Source organism: Oxyura jamaicensis, chromosome 4 (assembly GCF_011077185.1).
Source record: "Oxyura jamaicensis isolate SHBP4307 breed ruddy duck chromosome 4, BPBGC_Ojam_1.0, whole genome shotgun sequence".
NCBI lineage: Eukaryota > Metazoa > Chordata > Aves > Anseriformes > Anatidae > Oxyura > Oxyura jamaicensis.
Window position 1 is genome coordinate 93,713,204 of NC_048896.1, and position 17,979 is coordinate 93,731,182.

The window sequence follows — 17,979 nt, forward strand, 5'->3', positions numbered from 1 at the left end:
CAGGCTCTGGGGGCGTGCAGGACCGGGAGCAGCCTTCCCTGGTTTTTTTCCAGGATTGCCAAGGGGATTATTTTGAAGGAGGGGGGTTCTTTCCCTGCTCCATGCCTTTTTTTCCATCACCCTGCTGGTAGGAAGCCCTGTGTTCACTTGGCTGGGGGATGAGCCTTTTCCTTATCCCAGTGAAATGGAAGCAGAGAGGAAAAACAAACCAGGCAGGAGCAGGCAGAGAGCTCTTCCAGCTCCCCCTAAGAAATGCTTCGTGGATGCTTTGGTGCTGGGATTAAGCCAGTTTTTAAACCAGGGGCAAAAGCAGGGGAGAGGAGTCTCCTCTAGGGGGGACGACAGCACGGGTGCCATCCTGCACCCCTCGGGAGAGGAGCACAGGAGCTGCTTGCACGCTTGGGACGTGTTTCCCGGTGCCCTGCCGTGTGCTGAGCACTTGGGGAACACGAGGAGCATCGCCTGAAGCAGCTGCCTCCAGGGCAGGCTGTGACGAAGCTGCGCCTTCCTCTTCCTCCCCTCTGAGCTGGGGATGGTTTTGCGTTAGGGCTGGATTTCCCTCCCGCTGTTTGGGTAGGGGACAGGACGGGATGTGTGATGCCCGGACAACCTGCCTTCCCCATCCTGACACCTGGTGGAAAAACTCACCCTGCGTTTCCAGAGAGAAAGGCAGGGCTGCAGAACTGCCTGCCGCGGGATGGAAGGGTTTTGCTGTCTCGAAAAACACATGAATTCACCCCAAAATAAGCCCATCCGGATGGGAGGGTTTTTTTCCAGCTTCCCTGGAGGTGCTTTTAAAGCCTTGTGGCCTCTCTGCTCTGGCTCACCCCCCTATAAGCTGCCTATGGTAGGGAGCCTGCAACAGCTTCGGGGAGCAGGATTAACCCCCCTCTCTCCCCTCCCAGTCCCATTTTTGGAGGATTCCGCCTACATTTTATCCCTTCCAACACCCCTGCAGCTCGGGGGACTCCAGAATAAGGGCTTTTACCCCTTTTCCAGGGGGGATGAGCCACTCTGAAAATTCAGCGAAGCCCTGGAAAAAGCATGGGATGGCTCAGGGGACTCACAGTGAGCATCTGGGAGCATCTTCTCTGCATGGGGGCTGGCGGCTGATTTTGGGGAAAACAGGAGGGAAAAAGCCAATCGTTGTGCGAGGGAAGGATTAAAAAGAATAATAGTAATAATTAAACCCTCTCCTCGCTGAAAGCCTTAGCGCAACATTTCTCTAACTGCAGGCCGTGATGACCTTGCTAAGACACTTGCTTCTGGGGCACTCCGGGAAGCACTAATTGCATTTAACGGCAATTAGGGGAGGAAGTGGGCAGGGCACCTTTAGCTGCTAACTGCAGCTTAGAGGGCTGGGGGAGCTGGGCTGCTGCTAGAGAGCGGTGGATGAACCCGGCAGAAAATAAAGCTGAAGATGCGAAGTAGCCAGGGTCCAAAGCCCTTCCCGGAGAGCAAGGCAAGGGTTTGGGGAAGCAAGTCCACGTTCGGCTTCTCCGTGCCACACGAAGGCAGCGCCCAAATCTCTGCCCAGATGTCTTCTTCCGTCTTCACGTAGGAGCGGCTATTTTAACCGTTAATTGTTCACATTAATTCCTATTAACGCTAATGACAAGGCGATGGGCGCAGCTATTAATATGCAAATGTTGAGAAATCTCTCATTAACTCCCAGGTCCTCGAGCTCTCAAAGTTTGCGGGATTAGCATCCCAAGGCAGGCATCGCAGGTGTTGACATTTCTCCCTCCGAGCACGCAGAGCCTGCCCAGATGGAGGAAATTAATCACTTGATGCCTTCAAGGAGCAGCAGTACGGGCAGCTCCTGCCTCCAGAGACCCCAGGGAGCACCCAAACCGTCCCCGATTTGGAACCAGAGGGGCTAAACCCACTGTCACGGTGGGGTGGCCAAAAAACCTGGCCACGTGCAGACCATTTTATGCTTTCTTCTTTCATAAAATCCTTTTTCCCATCAAAGGAAAAGACAAAGCAGATTTGGGAAGCTAGCGACCTAATAGTAACTTAAAGCACTCAGAGTTGGGTCTCTGATTTATTTATTTATTTTTCCTACTGGATCTTCCCCAGAATAGCCAGAAAAAAAAAGCTTTTGGGAAAAAAAAAAAAATGGTTTTGGCTATGCTAAAGGCATCCATGCATGGTTCTGTCGGAGCAGCTGGGGTGCAGCTGGGAACCTGGCAGGAAAACACCGTCCAGAGGAGATGTGCACACAACTCGTCTCAGAAAAGCACATTTTTTTTTTTTTTTTTTTGCTGAAGAGGAGCGGGGCTGGCATCGGACGCGGCCACGCTCCCCCTGCTGGAGCCTGCACGCACAGCCTGAAGCTGTCCGCACCCCTGGGAGAGCCCCCCCGGGCTCTGAAAGCCGCCCTGGGGAGTTTTGGGGGGCAGAAGGTGCTTATGGGGGGACTAAATCCTGGGGGGGCTGATGAAGCAAGAGGAGAGAAAGCAATAAAATAAAATAAAATAAAATAAAAAAATAAAATAAAATAAAATAAAATAAAATAAAATAAAATAAAATAAAAGGTGAAAAAGGAATACTTAGCCGGAGTTTGCAGCACAAACCCTTCAGCCCCACAGCTCTGGCTCGCAGCCCCAGGCACCCATTTGCCAATTTCTCATTAGCGAGCTGCTATCGCTAGAGCTCATTTCTTACTCCAAGTGGTGGCCAAGTGGGGGACATGCTCCGTCTCCACCTGCTGCTCTCCCATCTCCCAGGGCTCGGGTAGAGCCTGATTTCAGGTATCTGCAGCGAGGTGGGTGCTGATTTGTTTTTTGGGGCCGAGATAAAGACAGCATACAGCCCCCCTCAACAAGAGTGCTGACATGATGCCTCCGTCCTACCCAAATTTGAGCTGGAGAGAAGCTGGTGATGCAGAACAAGTACTCCTGGCCCAGCCTCTTCCAAGCATCAGCAGGATGAGGCCCTTGGGAGCAGCAGGGAGGCTCCCCGGGGATGTTTCCCCCTTGAGCTTGGTGCCCAAGTGCCTAGGAGAGCCCGCCAAGGGTGAGCTGGAGGCGGTGGGAGCCTCCTGGGCTGGAGCAAACCTTTGACAGCAAAAAAAAAAAACCCTCCTTGTCTTCTGCTGTCTGTCCCCTAGATGGCACCTGCTGGCAGCAGATTAAATCCCTGATGAAAAACAGCGGGTTTGGGTGCCTAGGAGAGGAAAAAATGCAAACAAGAAGAAAACAGGAAAAACAAACAAAGAAGAAACACCCCAAACACACAATAATAATAATAATAATAATAATCCAGAATTTAGGCTCTCTTACAGCTGGAACTTGAGCTACCTGACCCCTGCATTATTTTCTGCAGCTTTTCCCTCTGGGTGCTCAATTCCCCAGCAAACACCGCCCAGAGAAGGCGACGAGCCCCCTCTCGGCAGCTCTACCCCATCTGGGGGCAGCAACGGCCCCCCAGCAGACCTGGCTCACCCCAGGGAAATATTTTTATCCTTTGTAGGGATGGGAAGCACAGAAAGGAAGGAATGTGCCAACTACACTTTCATTTTAAATCAAATCAGGACATCAGGAGAGGAATCGTGCTGACACAGTCAGCGAGCAAAGCCCAGATGCAGCCACCCTAAAAGCTCCCCATCTCTGTGCTGCCCATGCCAAGACCTGCTATAGGGAAAAAGCAGTGCTGAGGGTCCTCGAGATTGCATCCGTGGGGCCTGGCGCCACTCTGAGCCCTTTATCCGTGTCATTTTTGGCCAAAGGGTGTTTAATCCCCACTGGCAGTGTGCTGCATGCGTGTCCTGGTGGGGAAGGATGGACGAGGTGTTGGGGACATGTCCCCATCTGACCCCTTCCTTCCTGAGCTGGGACCTGCACCAAACGGTGCTGACGTGCCACCAGACTATTATTAGGCTTTGCTTTAACAGGGCACCTTGCAGGATAGGGCCTTGCCAGGCTGCCCGAGGTCTCAAGCGGGTGCCCAGCAGCTGAATGTCCCCACGGTGACAGCCAGAGATGACAGCGGCATCCTGCCCACCCTGTGTCCCCTCCCCGATTTCTCCAGGCTGCTCCCTGCGACTGTCCTGGGCATCACCACTGGAGGAAGACAGCCGGGAGAGCAAAAGGATGTCATGCCTTTCCCTCGGAGGCTGCTGAATTAGTAAAGCACCCCGAAACTCTGAGGCATGAAGGTCTGCGAGGCTGGGTGGCAGCTGGCTTTGCCTTCCCCACAAAGCCCAACTGTTTGTAGGGCCTGACCTCCCTCCCAGCCTCACACATGGCAAAGCCTCCCCTTCGTCATGCCAGACCATCAGAGCCCCCCCATGGCTTCCAGTTTTAGCAGCCCAGAAAAAAAAAAAAACCTCCTGCAGCGCACAGTGCTGTGGTTCACGCCAGACCCAGCTCTCCCCACCTCTCCAGGTGGTCCCACACACATCAAAGGGCTCCAGGCAGCCCCACGCCGATTCCAAAGCACCTCAAGGCCCCCAGCCTCAGGGCTGCTCTCGTGTTCAACAGCTCTACGACTGTGAGAGCACAAGAAGTGGTTCCAGGACCTGGGCAGCGGGGCACTCAGGACTAAATATCTTTGGAGGAGGCTTGAGGGCTGAGTTCTCTGCTGAGAGGGTCACACAGAGGCCTTGAGAAGAGCTTTGAGCTACACCACGTGCTGCTCTCAGAAGTAAGGGCTCCCACGGGTAAAGCCTGTGCAATGTGTTTGAAAATGGCCAGCCACCCGGCTTGTAGGGCAGCTCATACCAAAACAAAGGTGGCCAGCCCTGGTCCTCTGCCTGGAGGGGGAATCCCGAGGCCTGCAGAGAGGCAGGGGCTGGAGGCAAGGAGCATTTGCAGGTTTGGCTCATTTTCCAAGGAAGCCCGAGACACAGTGCAGTGCTGCCCCAGCCTGGAAACGCTCAGTGCACTGTTACAGTGCAGTTATTTCTCATTCTTCCCCATTAAAGCATGAAGCAATCCCAGTTTTGGCTACCCAGGCTCCCAGCTGTAGGGATCACAGAATACCCCAAGGTGGAAGGGATCACCCACAAGGATCACCAAACCCAACTCCTAAGCCGGCACAACTCCTTGCACTCACAGTTGAGATGCTCTCATGCCATGAGTGCTGAGAATTATGAAAGTTTGGGGGTTACCGAATTATCTCAGCTACTGGGTCTCTTAATTTTTTGATCCCCAAGTCACCAAAGAAATGTGTACACCTGCACTAGGACACAAGTCCAAGCTGTGTAAGGATCTAAAGGCTAAATAAAGGACACCGATTAGGCACAAGGTAGAAATATATAAACAGTACATTTCTTTTTATTTCCTTTTTAAATACAGAGCTTCCTTATACAATGAAGGAATTCCCTCTCCCTCCTCCCCCCCCCCCGGGGGGCTGGTAGGAGGGTAAATCACCCACAGTAAAACCGACACTAGGCAGGGGCATGCGCTTTGGGAGCGTATTTAGCGAGTGCAATATCTATAGGCCGTGCCTCCATAAATAGGAACGTGTGCTTTCCCCTGCTTTAAATAGTTCCCGAGCAACCTGTGGTGGAAAGCTCCTGGTCACCAAATGCAGGAATGTTTAACCAGTTCCGTGCCACACAGCAGGATAACCCCAGCACACGGCAGGCTGCCCGAGCCAAGCGGCTCCACTTGCGTTTGCCTGTGCAAAAGCAGGGTTTGAGCTGAGCTGGCTCCATCTCAGGAAGGTTTCTCCTCTTAATCACCACCCTCACAGCTCATTCTGTATTTTTGCTCCCTCTACTGAAGTTGTAAGGGGAAAATGAGAGTATTTGGGATATGGCCCCTTTCTCAGGTTGGACCAAGGGGCAAGGGGTTGATTTACACTGATAGAGGAGCACATAATTTCAGGGGAAGGGAGGGTTTTCAAGGGCTGAACTCTGATAATTCCCATTTTCCGGGGGTAATACCTGCATGGGAACAAGGTAGAGCTTCACATCAGTGAAGAGGATGAGGGAGAAGCAGAAGAGAACCAAACCACTTCTGAAAAAAAGCAGAGCACCGAGCCGCCCTCACTGCATCAGAACAGCTCTGCCAAATACAAGAGGCTGAAACCCTCAAAGGGTCAACAGCATGACAGGCTTCTCGCTTTCCAGAGGCTGCCATGCTTCACAGCTGAATCACGCTTTCTCCCACGTGCAGTGATCCACTTAAACCCACCAGGCCCTTTGCAGATCACAGCCAGGCACCTGCTGAGGGTGGTCGTATCCTGCACACATCCCCACAGCCACAGCTTCCAGACAGGGGCACTTAAACCTGAGCTGCTGATCGCACTTTGGCATCACAAGCATTAGAGAAGGGAGGGACCTGCTGACAGCAGGGCAGGCTAAGGAAGCTCAGCAGTGATGCGAGTCACTTCAAAGCCTATTTGTGCAGGCTGGGGCTCTGTGGTTTGAAATTGATGGTGCTGGTCCCAAATTTGAGAAACTCAGAACTAAGTGATGCTGTGGATATAAGCTTTAAAAACCAAGTGGCTAACGCTGCTCCTAGGGCAAGCAGTTCATGAAGAGAAGGGTACAGGGCCTGAGCTCAGCTGTGTCACCCAGATATCCATCAATCCTTCCAACATCCTTCTGAAAATGGATGGTCACACAGGTCCCCACCTGCACCATGAGCTGCATCCTCTGCTCCAGCCCCACATGGCAGGACAAGCCCCGTTGTGCTGCCATTGCTAATACAGACCCTTGCAGAAACTGCCCGAGTCATCCAGTCACGTGAAACTTATCTAAATGTGATGCCTGGAAAAAGCAGGCTGAGACACCGACTGCTGCCGATAGACCCAGCAACAGAGCTCAGCCCTTTGGCAAGCCTCCCGGGTGCTGAAACTGATGCTCCAGCTGCTGAATTTGATACGCTGATTTTCTGCAAAAACCCCGATCACATAACAAATACATTACTGCCAGAACTTTTTTTTTTAAACTTTTTTTAAACTTTTTTCCCCCAAACTCTGCCATTTTGTTCACATTCAGGTCTCCCACCTGCAGCTAAGCAAGGGACACCGATGGCCTCTGGAGCAGCAGCAAGAATTGGCCACGTGGATGACTGAGATACCACACGCATCCCCCTCTTCCACCCGGGGGACTTCAGCTCTCCAAGCAGGCAGATCTTTGCAGCAGCGATGCAGATGGGGAGCAGAAGGCAGCACGTCCCCCAGGACACGCTCTTAATATTTAATGTGGCGTCAGGATCATGCCAAGTGATCCAAGCTCATGCCGAGTTTTCTACAAGAAAAAGAGACACAGCCAAGGATTGTCTTCCTTTGAAAGGAAAATGCGCACACAAGCTGAAGAGGAAAGTGCTAATTTGTATTTCTAAAGTATGTACTCGGGCAACTCCCTCGTCTGTCTGCTCTTTACAAAATATTGATGGCTCGCTCTTTGTGACCAGATCTGGAGCCACGAGTGTAATGGACAGGGTTTGGTACTTAAATGCCTTAATTAGATATGAAAACAATTAGAGAAGACTATTCTCTTCAAACATCCACAGGCCTCAGCACAGATCAAAAATGGGGCAAGCCCATCCCATAATGTCTATTTAAATTGTTTTGGAAGCCTGACAGATGAGAAGAGGACAGCCCAACTGGAACACTGTGCCATAAAGTAATCATCTAACGAGATGCAGAAGACAGTGCAATTGTAGGACAATTATGAACCCTTCATAATTGCCTATTATGGCAAAGCAAGCCCCAAGAGAGCGGCTGCTGCCACGCTGCTGCTCAGACACAGGCTCAGACTCTCCAGATAAAAATACCCACTCAGCATTTTGGCAGTGTTTTCACAGTGGGGACACCAGAGACAACCTTCAGGGAAGGGCTGGGGAGGATGAGAGTTAAGAAATTTGAGAGGTAGGGGCTTGCACCGAAGTTTTGGGGGAATGGACACAAGCGATGAGTTTCACCCAATCCCAATTTTGCCCATTAACCTTCCAGGCAGGTAGAAGCACAAAGGACAGAAAGAACACAGTGAACAAGAAAAAAGCTTGATCAAGGAATAACGTGAACACGTGCCAACAGATTGGGTAAAAGATGCATGCTTAGTGGGACACAGGCTGGAAAAGAGCAGGAGCTTTTTGTGACATGGCACATGCTTCAGGTCCCTTTTATGTTGCTGAGGACCCCATAACCCCCATAAGTGTTCTCCAGGTATACCCAACTTCAACCACCTTCATGTTTCCTTCTGTTTTTCCTCCAAAAAGTGCCCGGAGAACACAGTCCAGCAGCATCTTCTAAAGCAGAGAAATACACTATGCAAAATTTTACAATGTTTCAGTCTTTTGGTACAGCTGGAAATGGGGGGGTACTTTCAGGAATAACTGTATGATCTACAGCATACAGGTACGTGACCATCTACCAAGTATTTTTCAGAACATCCCAGTTCATGCAGGTCATCAGGAAGCATATGCCACGTCCCACAGTCGTTGGATTCCTCTTGAAACGTTTCACCAGACAGCAGCTCTGAAGCAAACCAGGTGGATTTTACCCCATCCCTATCCTTTTGCAGTGATGCACTGACACACATCATCCAACTCGAGTTTGACATTTATTAGTAGCTTCAAATGTCGATGCCAGAGAATCTGGGAGGCTGTTGGTAGTGAAGTTGTCAGATCTGCTTTCTAAGCAATCCAGAAAGCACTGTATCGCCTGTTCAGCAGTCCAGGTTTCACCAACTTCCCTCAATTTACATGAAGAAACATCTATTTCCATACATTAGCATGTCAGCATCTTTGAAGGCAACAAAATAAGTCTCAGACCAACAGACCTCTTCAGGTATAAATCCAATTTTAATTGTCAAGCTAATTTCTAGCTCCTACATTCAGTGCAAGGATCAAAACCTACAGGTTTGAGAGCAGAAATTTATTCTATTCCCCATTTCTGATCGTTTTGGCAACTGTCAAAAGGTAACTTCCCAAACCCACCCATCTCAGAAGTGCTCCACCACCACCTCGTGGCTCCAGGTGAACGTTGTGGACTGTCAAAAAGCTATCGACATCCTTCAAACCCATTTCTTTGGCAACAGTTATACATAGCATTGTGCGTATATAAAGAGCTTATAATAAAACTTTGTACATTCTAATTGTCTTAACCTTCACAGAAGTATTAAAGTGCTCAATCAACTCTGAACCACCTCTCCTTCCCTAGTTAGCCCACTTCCTGGAAGCGCCTGCACTTTTGTCAGCAAAACCAGAAGCAAACAAGAGAAAAGGTACGAAAAAAAAATCCTCCGTGGGATCATCACGACCCCTTAACAGCCAAAAGGCCTTGAGCCTCATCCCCCTCCTACCCATTTATCTAGACACGGGTCCAAAATGTGCAAGCAGTTTAAGCCAGCACAGCTTCGCTTCGGGAGTCGTGCTGCTTCCCCATCATTTGGTTCTTTGGCCCGTGACTTCCGTAGAAAGAAAACTCTGCAAAACAGATTCTTATTGACGCCACTGAGAAAATACAAACACTGAAGTCGTAGTGGTAAAGCAACAGCAAGGAACAAGACACCCACCCCAAGAACTGTAATTGCTACCTGACACCCCGCAGTTAGCTCGGTTTTGAGCCATCTCATTTAACAACATTTGACACTACCTGAAATTGATGTTTCCAAGTGGTTTTAAACAGGGGACCTTTTTGGGCGAGTTGGGGGACAGAGGGCACATCTGAGAACTGTTTCTGACAATTATTTCTTTCTCTGACAAGACCCACGTGCAGTTCATCTCAACGCGCTCTGTTCTGGAGGGAATTTCACCCAGGGCCTCTGCTCTTCCTCGAAGAGGACCAGAGCCACTCTCCATCAGGCACATCCTCTTTCCTCCAGCTACAGCATCCACAATGTGGTTCAAGCCACCCCAAAGGGTGACTTCTCACAGCCAAGAGCTGAGACACCACAAATGCATCCGCTGGACACCTGCATTTAATAGCTTTACCATAAGATGACACTACTCATTCTAGTTATGGTCAATCTGACATCCATGGGAAAAGCACATGATTTAAGCACCATCAGGCGTGTACAATCGCTGTCTTACAACACGTACTGAGCTGTTGTTTGCTGTCACCTGCTCTTTTTCTGTTGACTGGAGATCAGACATGCTTTATGCTTTTACCACCTCCGCCTTCACACTGCCCCAAAATCCTGTTTGCTGCCTGCTCGTCCTGTTTCTACATGCAGACCTTGGTAATAGCCAGTCATGATCTCACCATAGAATGACTCAAAGCTAGAAAATATTGACCAAGGCAGTCAGAAACCAGGCACAGATTCGCACCTGCTGTCATGCTATGGCCAGACACAGCATGAGTTACCTCTGCCACCTTCAAGACCGACTGAAAACCAAATGTGTTTACCTGCTTTGGTGTACCAGGGTGGTCACCCTGACTCAGAGCCTTCTCAGCATTCCCGTAAGAACTGGCTGGTGTGACCTGAAGGTCATGCTGCTGCTTTGCTTGCTAAGAAAGCTGGGGGCTTTCCCCTGGGATAGCTGTAGGACTTACTGGCCATGCCCACCAGGGCACATTCTCAGGAACATTTTCTGCTCTCTTCCATTAAGTATAATACAAGGATGAAGAGTTTCCATAAGAAAGTGAAAACTTTTTCAAACGTGTTTTAAAACTGTAGGCAACTACATTACGAAGCAATACCATCTGATGTTTAGTGCAAAAACACCAAATCTTCAGAGGCTTGAGTCTGACTGTTTCAGCATACAAACATTTTCCCCAAATCCTTTTTCCCTCATCACAAAGCTGGCCTTCCTCACACAGAGAAGCATCCAATCTGTAGGGAACACGCTGATAAAACCCTGCACCATTGACTGAGCAAGCAATTGGTAAGAAATTTCTCTGTGCTAATCTGCAGTATATGCACATTTCATTTTGTTCCCCTTCTCGCGTTTTTGCTGTTTTTTTAAAGTTCGTTATCTTCAGAGCTCCACATTTTCCTTAACACTTTACCTGTGATCTGCAACGTGCAGCAATGGGCAAGCACTGAACTAAAGGGCAGCTGGTTTCACAGTACTTCAAATAAGAAAACTGACCATAGTACAAGCAAAATTAAATAAACTGAACTATAAAAGACAGAAGTTAACTTCATCCAGAAATATAATATAATGACTAGGAGTGGGGGGAAAATGGAGATCAGCTACAGAACAGAAATAATGAAATGACCAACAAATATTGATTAGGCAAAAGAGGAAAATTTTCATTGCATGCTGTACATTAAAATTAAATGCAAAATTCACACGTCAGAGCATCAAGACAGAATGAAGGTCTCAAGCCATGGGAAGAAGAAAGCAAAGGAACACCTTGGATAAAGCAACACATGAACAAAAACGGTAAATGAGCAGCTTTAGAAGGAAAAAAAAATTAAAAGTGACCGTATCTCCAACAAGAAAAAGCAGCACTGAAGCAGAGAACAAGTATATGGTCAAGACATCACGGGTAACACTGATTGCACAAAACACTTGTTATTTTGAAAGAATCAGGCCTATTTGTATATCTATGCAAAATATATACACAAATCCATATGTATATATGTACACATAGGCACTACTGTACATATGTATATGCAATCATTAACACAACTGCCCTTCGACGAGTTTCAGCATTTGACTCCGGGTACATGTGAGAACATTGCAGTTGTGCAAAACTACACGTCTGTATTTACCGAGTGGCAATGGCAGAAAGAACCAAAAATAATTCCCAAATAGCTTAGACCCAGATGCAGTTTCACCAACATCACCGTGCGAGCCCAACCTCTGAACATTTCCAGCTCATCTGTAGGAATGAAATATTCATCCAAAGCTGTGGATTGTATCAGTACGAATTAAATCTGCTTCTAACCCTTCTGCTAGTCAGTCTGAAGAGACAGCCAGATGTCTCTCCTGACAGTGGCTTACCATGAGGCCATCCCACCTGGAATACTAATTCAGGAATACTGGATTCACGGGAAATAGAATTCAAAGGCCAGAACAGGACTGTCATTCCGTAGGAGAAAGGTCAGTTGCTGTCCTTAGAGTGTTTTGGAAAAAAAGGGACGTGGTGCATAAAAAAGGGATTTCTTGCCCCACCCCTCAGACAAGGGAACACATGACAGCTCTGAATGCATGCCCCAACTGTATGGGCACGCTGATCTTTGGGGATTCCAGTTCTGGGACGTGGAAAGTAGCATTTCCATAGAGCTTGCTTGCCTCACAGCTCTAAAGAGCGTTAGCCTCTCAAGTCCAAGGCTGTTTTGGTCTGACGCTTCAATGCTCAATTGGTCTTTGAAAGGTGCATTACCAATACCATATTAGAGCAGAAAGAAAGTGGTGAAAGAAAGAACTGCAGATAGATTGTTCTATGCCTCGGCAAAGCTGCCCCATCCTTCCAAAAGAGCCATCCTCGTTGCTCCGTGTGGCAGACCTCGTTTAATGCTCTGCATCCATAGCATCCAAGTACTTGGCTTCGATGATTCTAGGAAGCAGGTTATACCTAAGATTGAACAATAGAGAGAGAATTAGAGCTTTTTTTTTTTTTTTTACCATCATAAAGTTTTGTCTGTCCCAAGTCTGCTTGATCTTCCCATGGCTGTGGCTCTTGGTTTGTGCTGGGGTGGCAGGGAGTAGCTTCCTGCTCCCCCAGTTTGGTAGTGGATGCTTACTTGGCCAAGAATCACCATTTATATTTGATTTATACTGTTTTTCAGCACTCTTCCTACAGTTTCCCAACTTAAAACCCCACCTGATGCAGCCTTTCACCCTTTACAACAGTTCAAATGCCGTTCATTAAGAACTCACAGAAGAAACCATCCCCAGAATTTATAGGGCTGGCTCAGAGACCAGGGTACAAAGCTTGTCTTGCACTTCCCCAGTTCTCCAAGTACCTCAGGTCACTCCTTCCAGCTCTCCTCACAATACAGCTCTCCTGGCAACTCGGGAGTCTTTTGAAAAGCTCTAAATATATCAGCAAGACTGGAGACCAAGGTGAGAGGCTGAGCAGGGCTGTGACATTCATTCCTCCAGTTTCATCCCTACTTGGTGTCTGTTTTCCACTGGGTCACGGAGGTAGTGGTTCCTTTGTTTTTCTGGTGGTTTGTTTGCATGAACATCCTCATGAATTAATGTATTTGGGTGAGAAAGGAAAGCCACTGTAACAGTAGAGTATGAAGTTGCTCTTGTTAAATTCTACTGCACAGTTGTAGTTTGACACCTCCTGCTTAACAAGGAAGCTATTCTTCAGCTGTTAAAATAGGGCACAAAGCACTAGAAAGCCCATTTAAGAGCTGGGAGGGCATTTTCAATAGCTAGACAGAGATCCCAAAGAGCACCTACTACTGAGAAACACCAGTATCTGCTTAGATCAACCTGCCATGAAATAAAATGCTTGAGAGCTGTGGGAGCACAGATAAATATCACAGAACTTGCAAAAAAAAAAAAAAAGATTCTTCTCTGAAAAACCTTAAGTATGCCCCAGAGCAGGGATTAGAGTGTAACCAAGAACTAGTCAACCCCAAAGTTTTGAACCAAAACCAGAAATTTGGAATACCAAAAAAAAATAAAATCATTTTCTCCCAACTAGCTGTTCCACTGCAAAAAGGCAGTATGAAAGCTAACAGATTTCAGTGATGCTATACCAGTGGAAAAAGATTGGTCCCCCAGCTGATGATGATGCAAATCATGTGTTTAATGCAGTTGAACATAGAAATGTGTCCTTGAGAGAGACAAATACGGCTGGTTTTCTGGATGGGACAAAGCCATGACTCATTCATCTGGGTTTGTTTCTTTACTTTGACCCCTGGCTATTCTCCCATATCTCCTTTTCCTCCCTCCAATTCTTTAAAAACAATTCACTTTTCTTACTGTCTCATCTATTTAGAGTGCCAAATCTCCATGAAAAAGTCATCATTAGCTACAGAGCTATGCATCATGGTGCTGCCTTCTCAGCTGGAGCCCAGACTCCAGTTTCATCCTGCCCATGAAGGCAGGAGAATTCAGAAAAAGGGAAGCCGAGGACAAATTTGTGTTGTACCAGGTAGCAGTACCATGTTCCCCTTAGCAGCTGGGCTAATTAAAGAGGCTATTAGGAAAAGCTGCTCTGGAAAGAGAAACAAGTCAGCAACAGAGATAGGATAGGATGACAGTATCTTATTTACTGAAAAAAGATACATTTGCATGACTAAATTATCTGTCATCACAAAATCCAGTTATTTGACACACTGCTCTCCACAGTAACATCATATTAAATCTGTTACCTGAACATTTGGCAAAAAACATCTCAGGTTTTCTTTGCTATACTGAGCTGCTCCATGCAGACTTGTAATTCCCACAAGGCTCAATCATCCACCATCATAAAGTATTTGCCAGCCGTTTAACTAGGTATCTAAAGTACCACCTATGTGAAAGGTGGGTGAGACACTCCTACCACAAGAATGATCATCTCAGTGCTCTCTACAGTTTTGTCCATTTATAAAACCACGCCCAAATAGCTCCAACAGGAGCCTGTCAAAAGCCAGGGGAGCTCTGACATTTGCTTTTGTTTTTAGAAACAACTGGATCCATCTTCACCACCCAAAGAAAATGCCACAGCAGCTGCCTTTGCAGATTATCACATTGGTAGCCCCGAACTTTCAGATCAAATGGAAAACCTCCAACACAGCAAGCTCAAAGACAACCAGATACCACTGGATGCCACACAGGTCTAAAAATAATCAAGCGGTCTGGAAACACATCTGTTCTCTCCGAGATCTTATTAGGGCTTCTAATTACATCCAAATAATGGAGAGGACAGCATGAATGATTCGACTGAAGAGTGATGGGCAATCACTGTTTAATGAACAATAAGGAAGAAGTTCAACTCCTCAGTCATTCTCTCTCAAAATTGCAAGATAGTGTGGGGGTCCTCCCAGTTTTACATTAGATGCATTTTAAGACTATACCTGGCCTATTTAACCTGGTGATTTACAATGGCATTCAGCAGTGACCTTACAGAACACCTGCACAGCATCACAGCACTAAAAATATATGGATTCCTCTTTATATTCATATAGTGCAAGGGAAAGTGTTCCCAGCTCTGCCCTCCCTGAGCACAGGTTTTAAGAAATCGGACTACAAAACAAGAAGGCACACTATCAATACCTAGAGGAAAGGCTCAGACCACAGCTTCTTAAGACATCTCACAAGCACTGCAAAAGGAGAGCCATTTGCCTCTTTGCCAGCTAGTTATGTACCTGTCAGCTCACATCCCTTTGGCTTAACAGCCAGAATCAGTAAAGTCACAGGCTCTGTGCTATTCTTTAAGTCATTCTGGACTATTCCTCCTCCTGCAGGTGGAGAAGAGATCACCGTTATCAGCTTCCAAGGTCTGGTTGCTCAGGAAAGTACTGGATGTCCTTCTAGACCCATTCAGATTTCCAGCAGTCCAAGGCAGAAAAAGTGCATGGGAGACTGAGAAAAATACAGCCAAACTTTGCTTGGAAAAGTTTCGTACCTGATTGGGATCATTCCTATCATGATGAGTGGGAAGATCATCTTCATGTAGGGCAATGGTGACATGCCAAAACCACAGAGAATAAGGAGCTGCAGGACCTGCAAGCCTGTGAAATAGTGGATCTTCCTCTGGGGCACTCTGCGGATGTAATGTGTCGGAGGATAAGCAGTCTGGGGAGAAAGAGAACGGCATCTTAGACACAAAGCAGCCTGGACTCATGAAGGCAGCACACAGCACAAGCTTTTCAGGAGGTCAGTTCACATACACTGGGCACCAACAGTCCTTATTGCATTCAACAGCTGAGCACAGGCTTTGTAGGGTTAAAGCAGGTAACAAACTACAGCATCAGCAACAATGTGCAGATGACTGGGCACTAGAAACCTGGAGGAGAAAACACACCACACAACTAAGATTGCCTTGGGGAGCATCTGGAGTGCAAGAAAATATCTCAAGTACAGTAATGAGATTCCCCTGAGTAGGATTATCAGGGCTTTGCAGCAACATGTGAAGTGCCTGTGGGGGTGTGCAGAGGGTGATGGTAAACAGATACATTCAAGCACTGGTACTGCTGGATGGTTTCTCCACCTGAAATCCAGCTCCTCATTTTTATAAACCTTTCTGCTGATCAGACTATGCTTGCCCTGGTGGTCCCATTTTCCAGCTGAACCCTGGTAGAGGAACAGCAGGAAATGAGATTGCGGAGGTGCTGGAAGAGGCTGTACTCAGACTAATGATTTTCTCAACTCATATCAACTATTCATTTTTGAGAAAGAGGAAAAGTGACATTAATAGGCTAAATATCACTCGTGGTTTCCTCTGACAGTTACTTGCTCATGTCTGAGCACAAGCTTTGACTCACTGTCTATACATCAATGAAGAATATGAGCGACTGTCTGCTGGCACTGATACAGACTCAATGGATTTCAGATTATGCCATGACTCATTAAAAGGTTTCCAGAAAAGGGGGGGGAGATCCATATTTGAGAATATTTTTTAATTTCCCAAAATGAAGCTTGGAAAATTCCACGCATAATTTGTATTAAAACCAGAAGTAATACTCCACGTACATCAGTAACTATTCAATCTCCACTCAAAAATCAACATGACAATCGTAATCTTTACCCTGACTTCACAGTTTTAACCTGAGATGTAGTATCAGATCAAGAAAGATTAGCAGAAGTACGGAGCCAAATGTTGAGCTTATTAAGCCCTTGACCCTCGTTACATAAGAAGGTGAGCTGGAGACTCATTATTGCTCCAGGTACCGCCTACACCGCAAACGAGTGCCTTCTTCGCACTTGTAATACAGATGGCTTGAAAGCAGATCTCCCAGATTTGTTTTCATCCCACATCAGAAGCATTTCAATAATGCAAGTCATTTCATTTCGATTCTAAAATCCTACCTACCTCGTGGTGCCTCACACAGGTCAAAACAAAAGCGTAAAATGAGTCAAAAATGACCTTTCCGGAAGCTTTGTTGTAGAAATCAAGAGTCATTATGCATCTGTTTTTTGTTTTAATTTTTAAGCTGCACATCCTCCTGTGGTGTTTCAGCTACAGAGTTTTTTAAGACTTAAACACCTTGCATGCCATGGGCAATAATTCATGCAGCTTTATTTTGAAGGTAACATTTGGATGTAATTTTGTTTGTGATCTATACAGAGAGTTTAGGGGGGTATCCTCCCAGGTAGCAGCTCTCCCAGCTGCACCCCTGCACTCATTTTTGCCTCCTGAAGCAAGGTGCTCCAGAGCAATTCTGGAGCAGACTGAAAAGAGCAGGATTACCTGGAACAGTGCTCTGAACAGGAAAGCTTAAATGCCTTTACAGCAGGGAAAACGCAAAAAAAATTTATGCAGAATTTGACACGTGAGATGCAGTACAATTCTATGAACCATTTAGCTACCACCTTTTTCTACCCAACAAAAACCTTGCCGCTTTTGTTGTTTGACACTGTGCTATTCTCTCACTTGTTTATCTGCTTCAATGCCAAAGATCTCTCTTGCTCACATCTCAGTGGCAGCCAGACCCATCAATTTTCACTCCCTCTTTGCAGAGAAAGGTGAAATAAACATGCAAGGTGCAGCTTGAAGATAGAGCTTTGGAGGTAACCCCCTTCCCAATACCATCAGCTTCCCATGTCGTGTTAGCTCCCGGTACTGCTTGGTCCCAAGGTTGTAAACATGATTTCTCCTCCCCATAGGGCTGGTGCACCATGTTGTGTACCTGTTCTTTCAGCAGGAGAGCCACCCTCTCAAAGAGCTGGTTCCCATCAATGGAAGTCAACGCGATGTAGAGGAAGAGGCCATAGAGGACTGGTTTCGGGATCCATTGGAGAGGAAAAGGTAGGAGCAGGAGCGAGAGGCCAACCAAGAAGTTGGCCACTAGACTTGTCAGCCGGGTCTCCTTCACACTCACAATCCTAGAAGCACAAAACCAGGAATTAGGGGAGAAGGATAATACCCCGATACCCACATAAGCTTATTACTGGGGCTCACAGCTCAGGTTAAGCACAGGACACATGCCACTCGGGAAAGGGAAACTCATCTCCAGCG

The 17,979-nt window shown here is 47.1% G+C and overlaps 1 protein-coding gene across 7 annotated transcripts in view; it reads right to left on the minus strand.

The window, feature by feature from the left end:
- Positions 1-7,948: 7,948 nt before the first annotated feature.
- Positions 7,949-17,979, minus strand: part of SLC4A11 (solute carrier family 4 member 11) — a 134,998-nt gene continuing 124,967 nt past the window's right edge. For all 7 annotated transcript variants that reach the window (XM_035324460.1, XM_035324461.1, XM_035324458.1 and 4 more), the window contains 4 exons: positions 17,651-17,846; positions 15,427-15,596; positions 10,344-12,432; positions 7,949-10,162 (listed from right to left, as the gene is read on the minus strand). In XM_035324460.1, the coding sequence (XP_035180351.1) occupies positions 12,369-12,432; positions 15,427-15,596; positions 17,651-17,846 (430 nt within the window). In that variant the 3' untranslated portion in view covers positions 7,949-10,162; positions 10,344-12,368. The remainder of the gene's footprint in view (positions 10,163-10,343; positions 12,433-15,426; positions 15,597-17,650; positions 17,847-17,979) is intronic.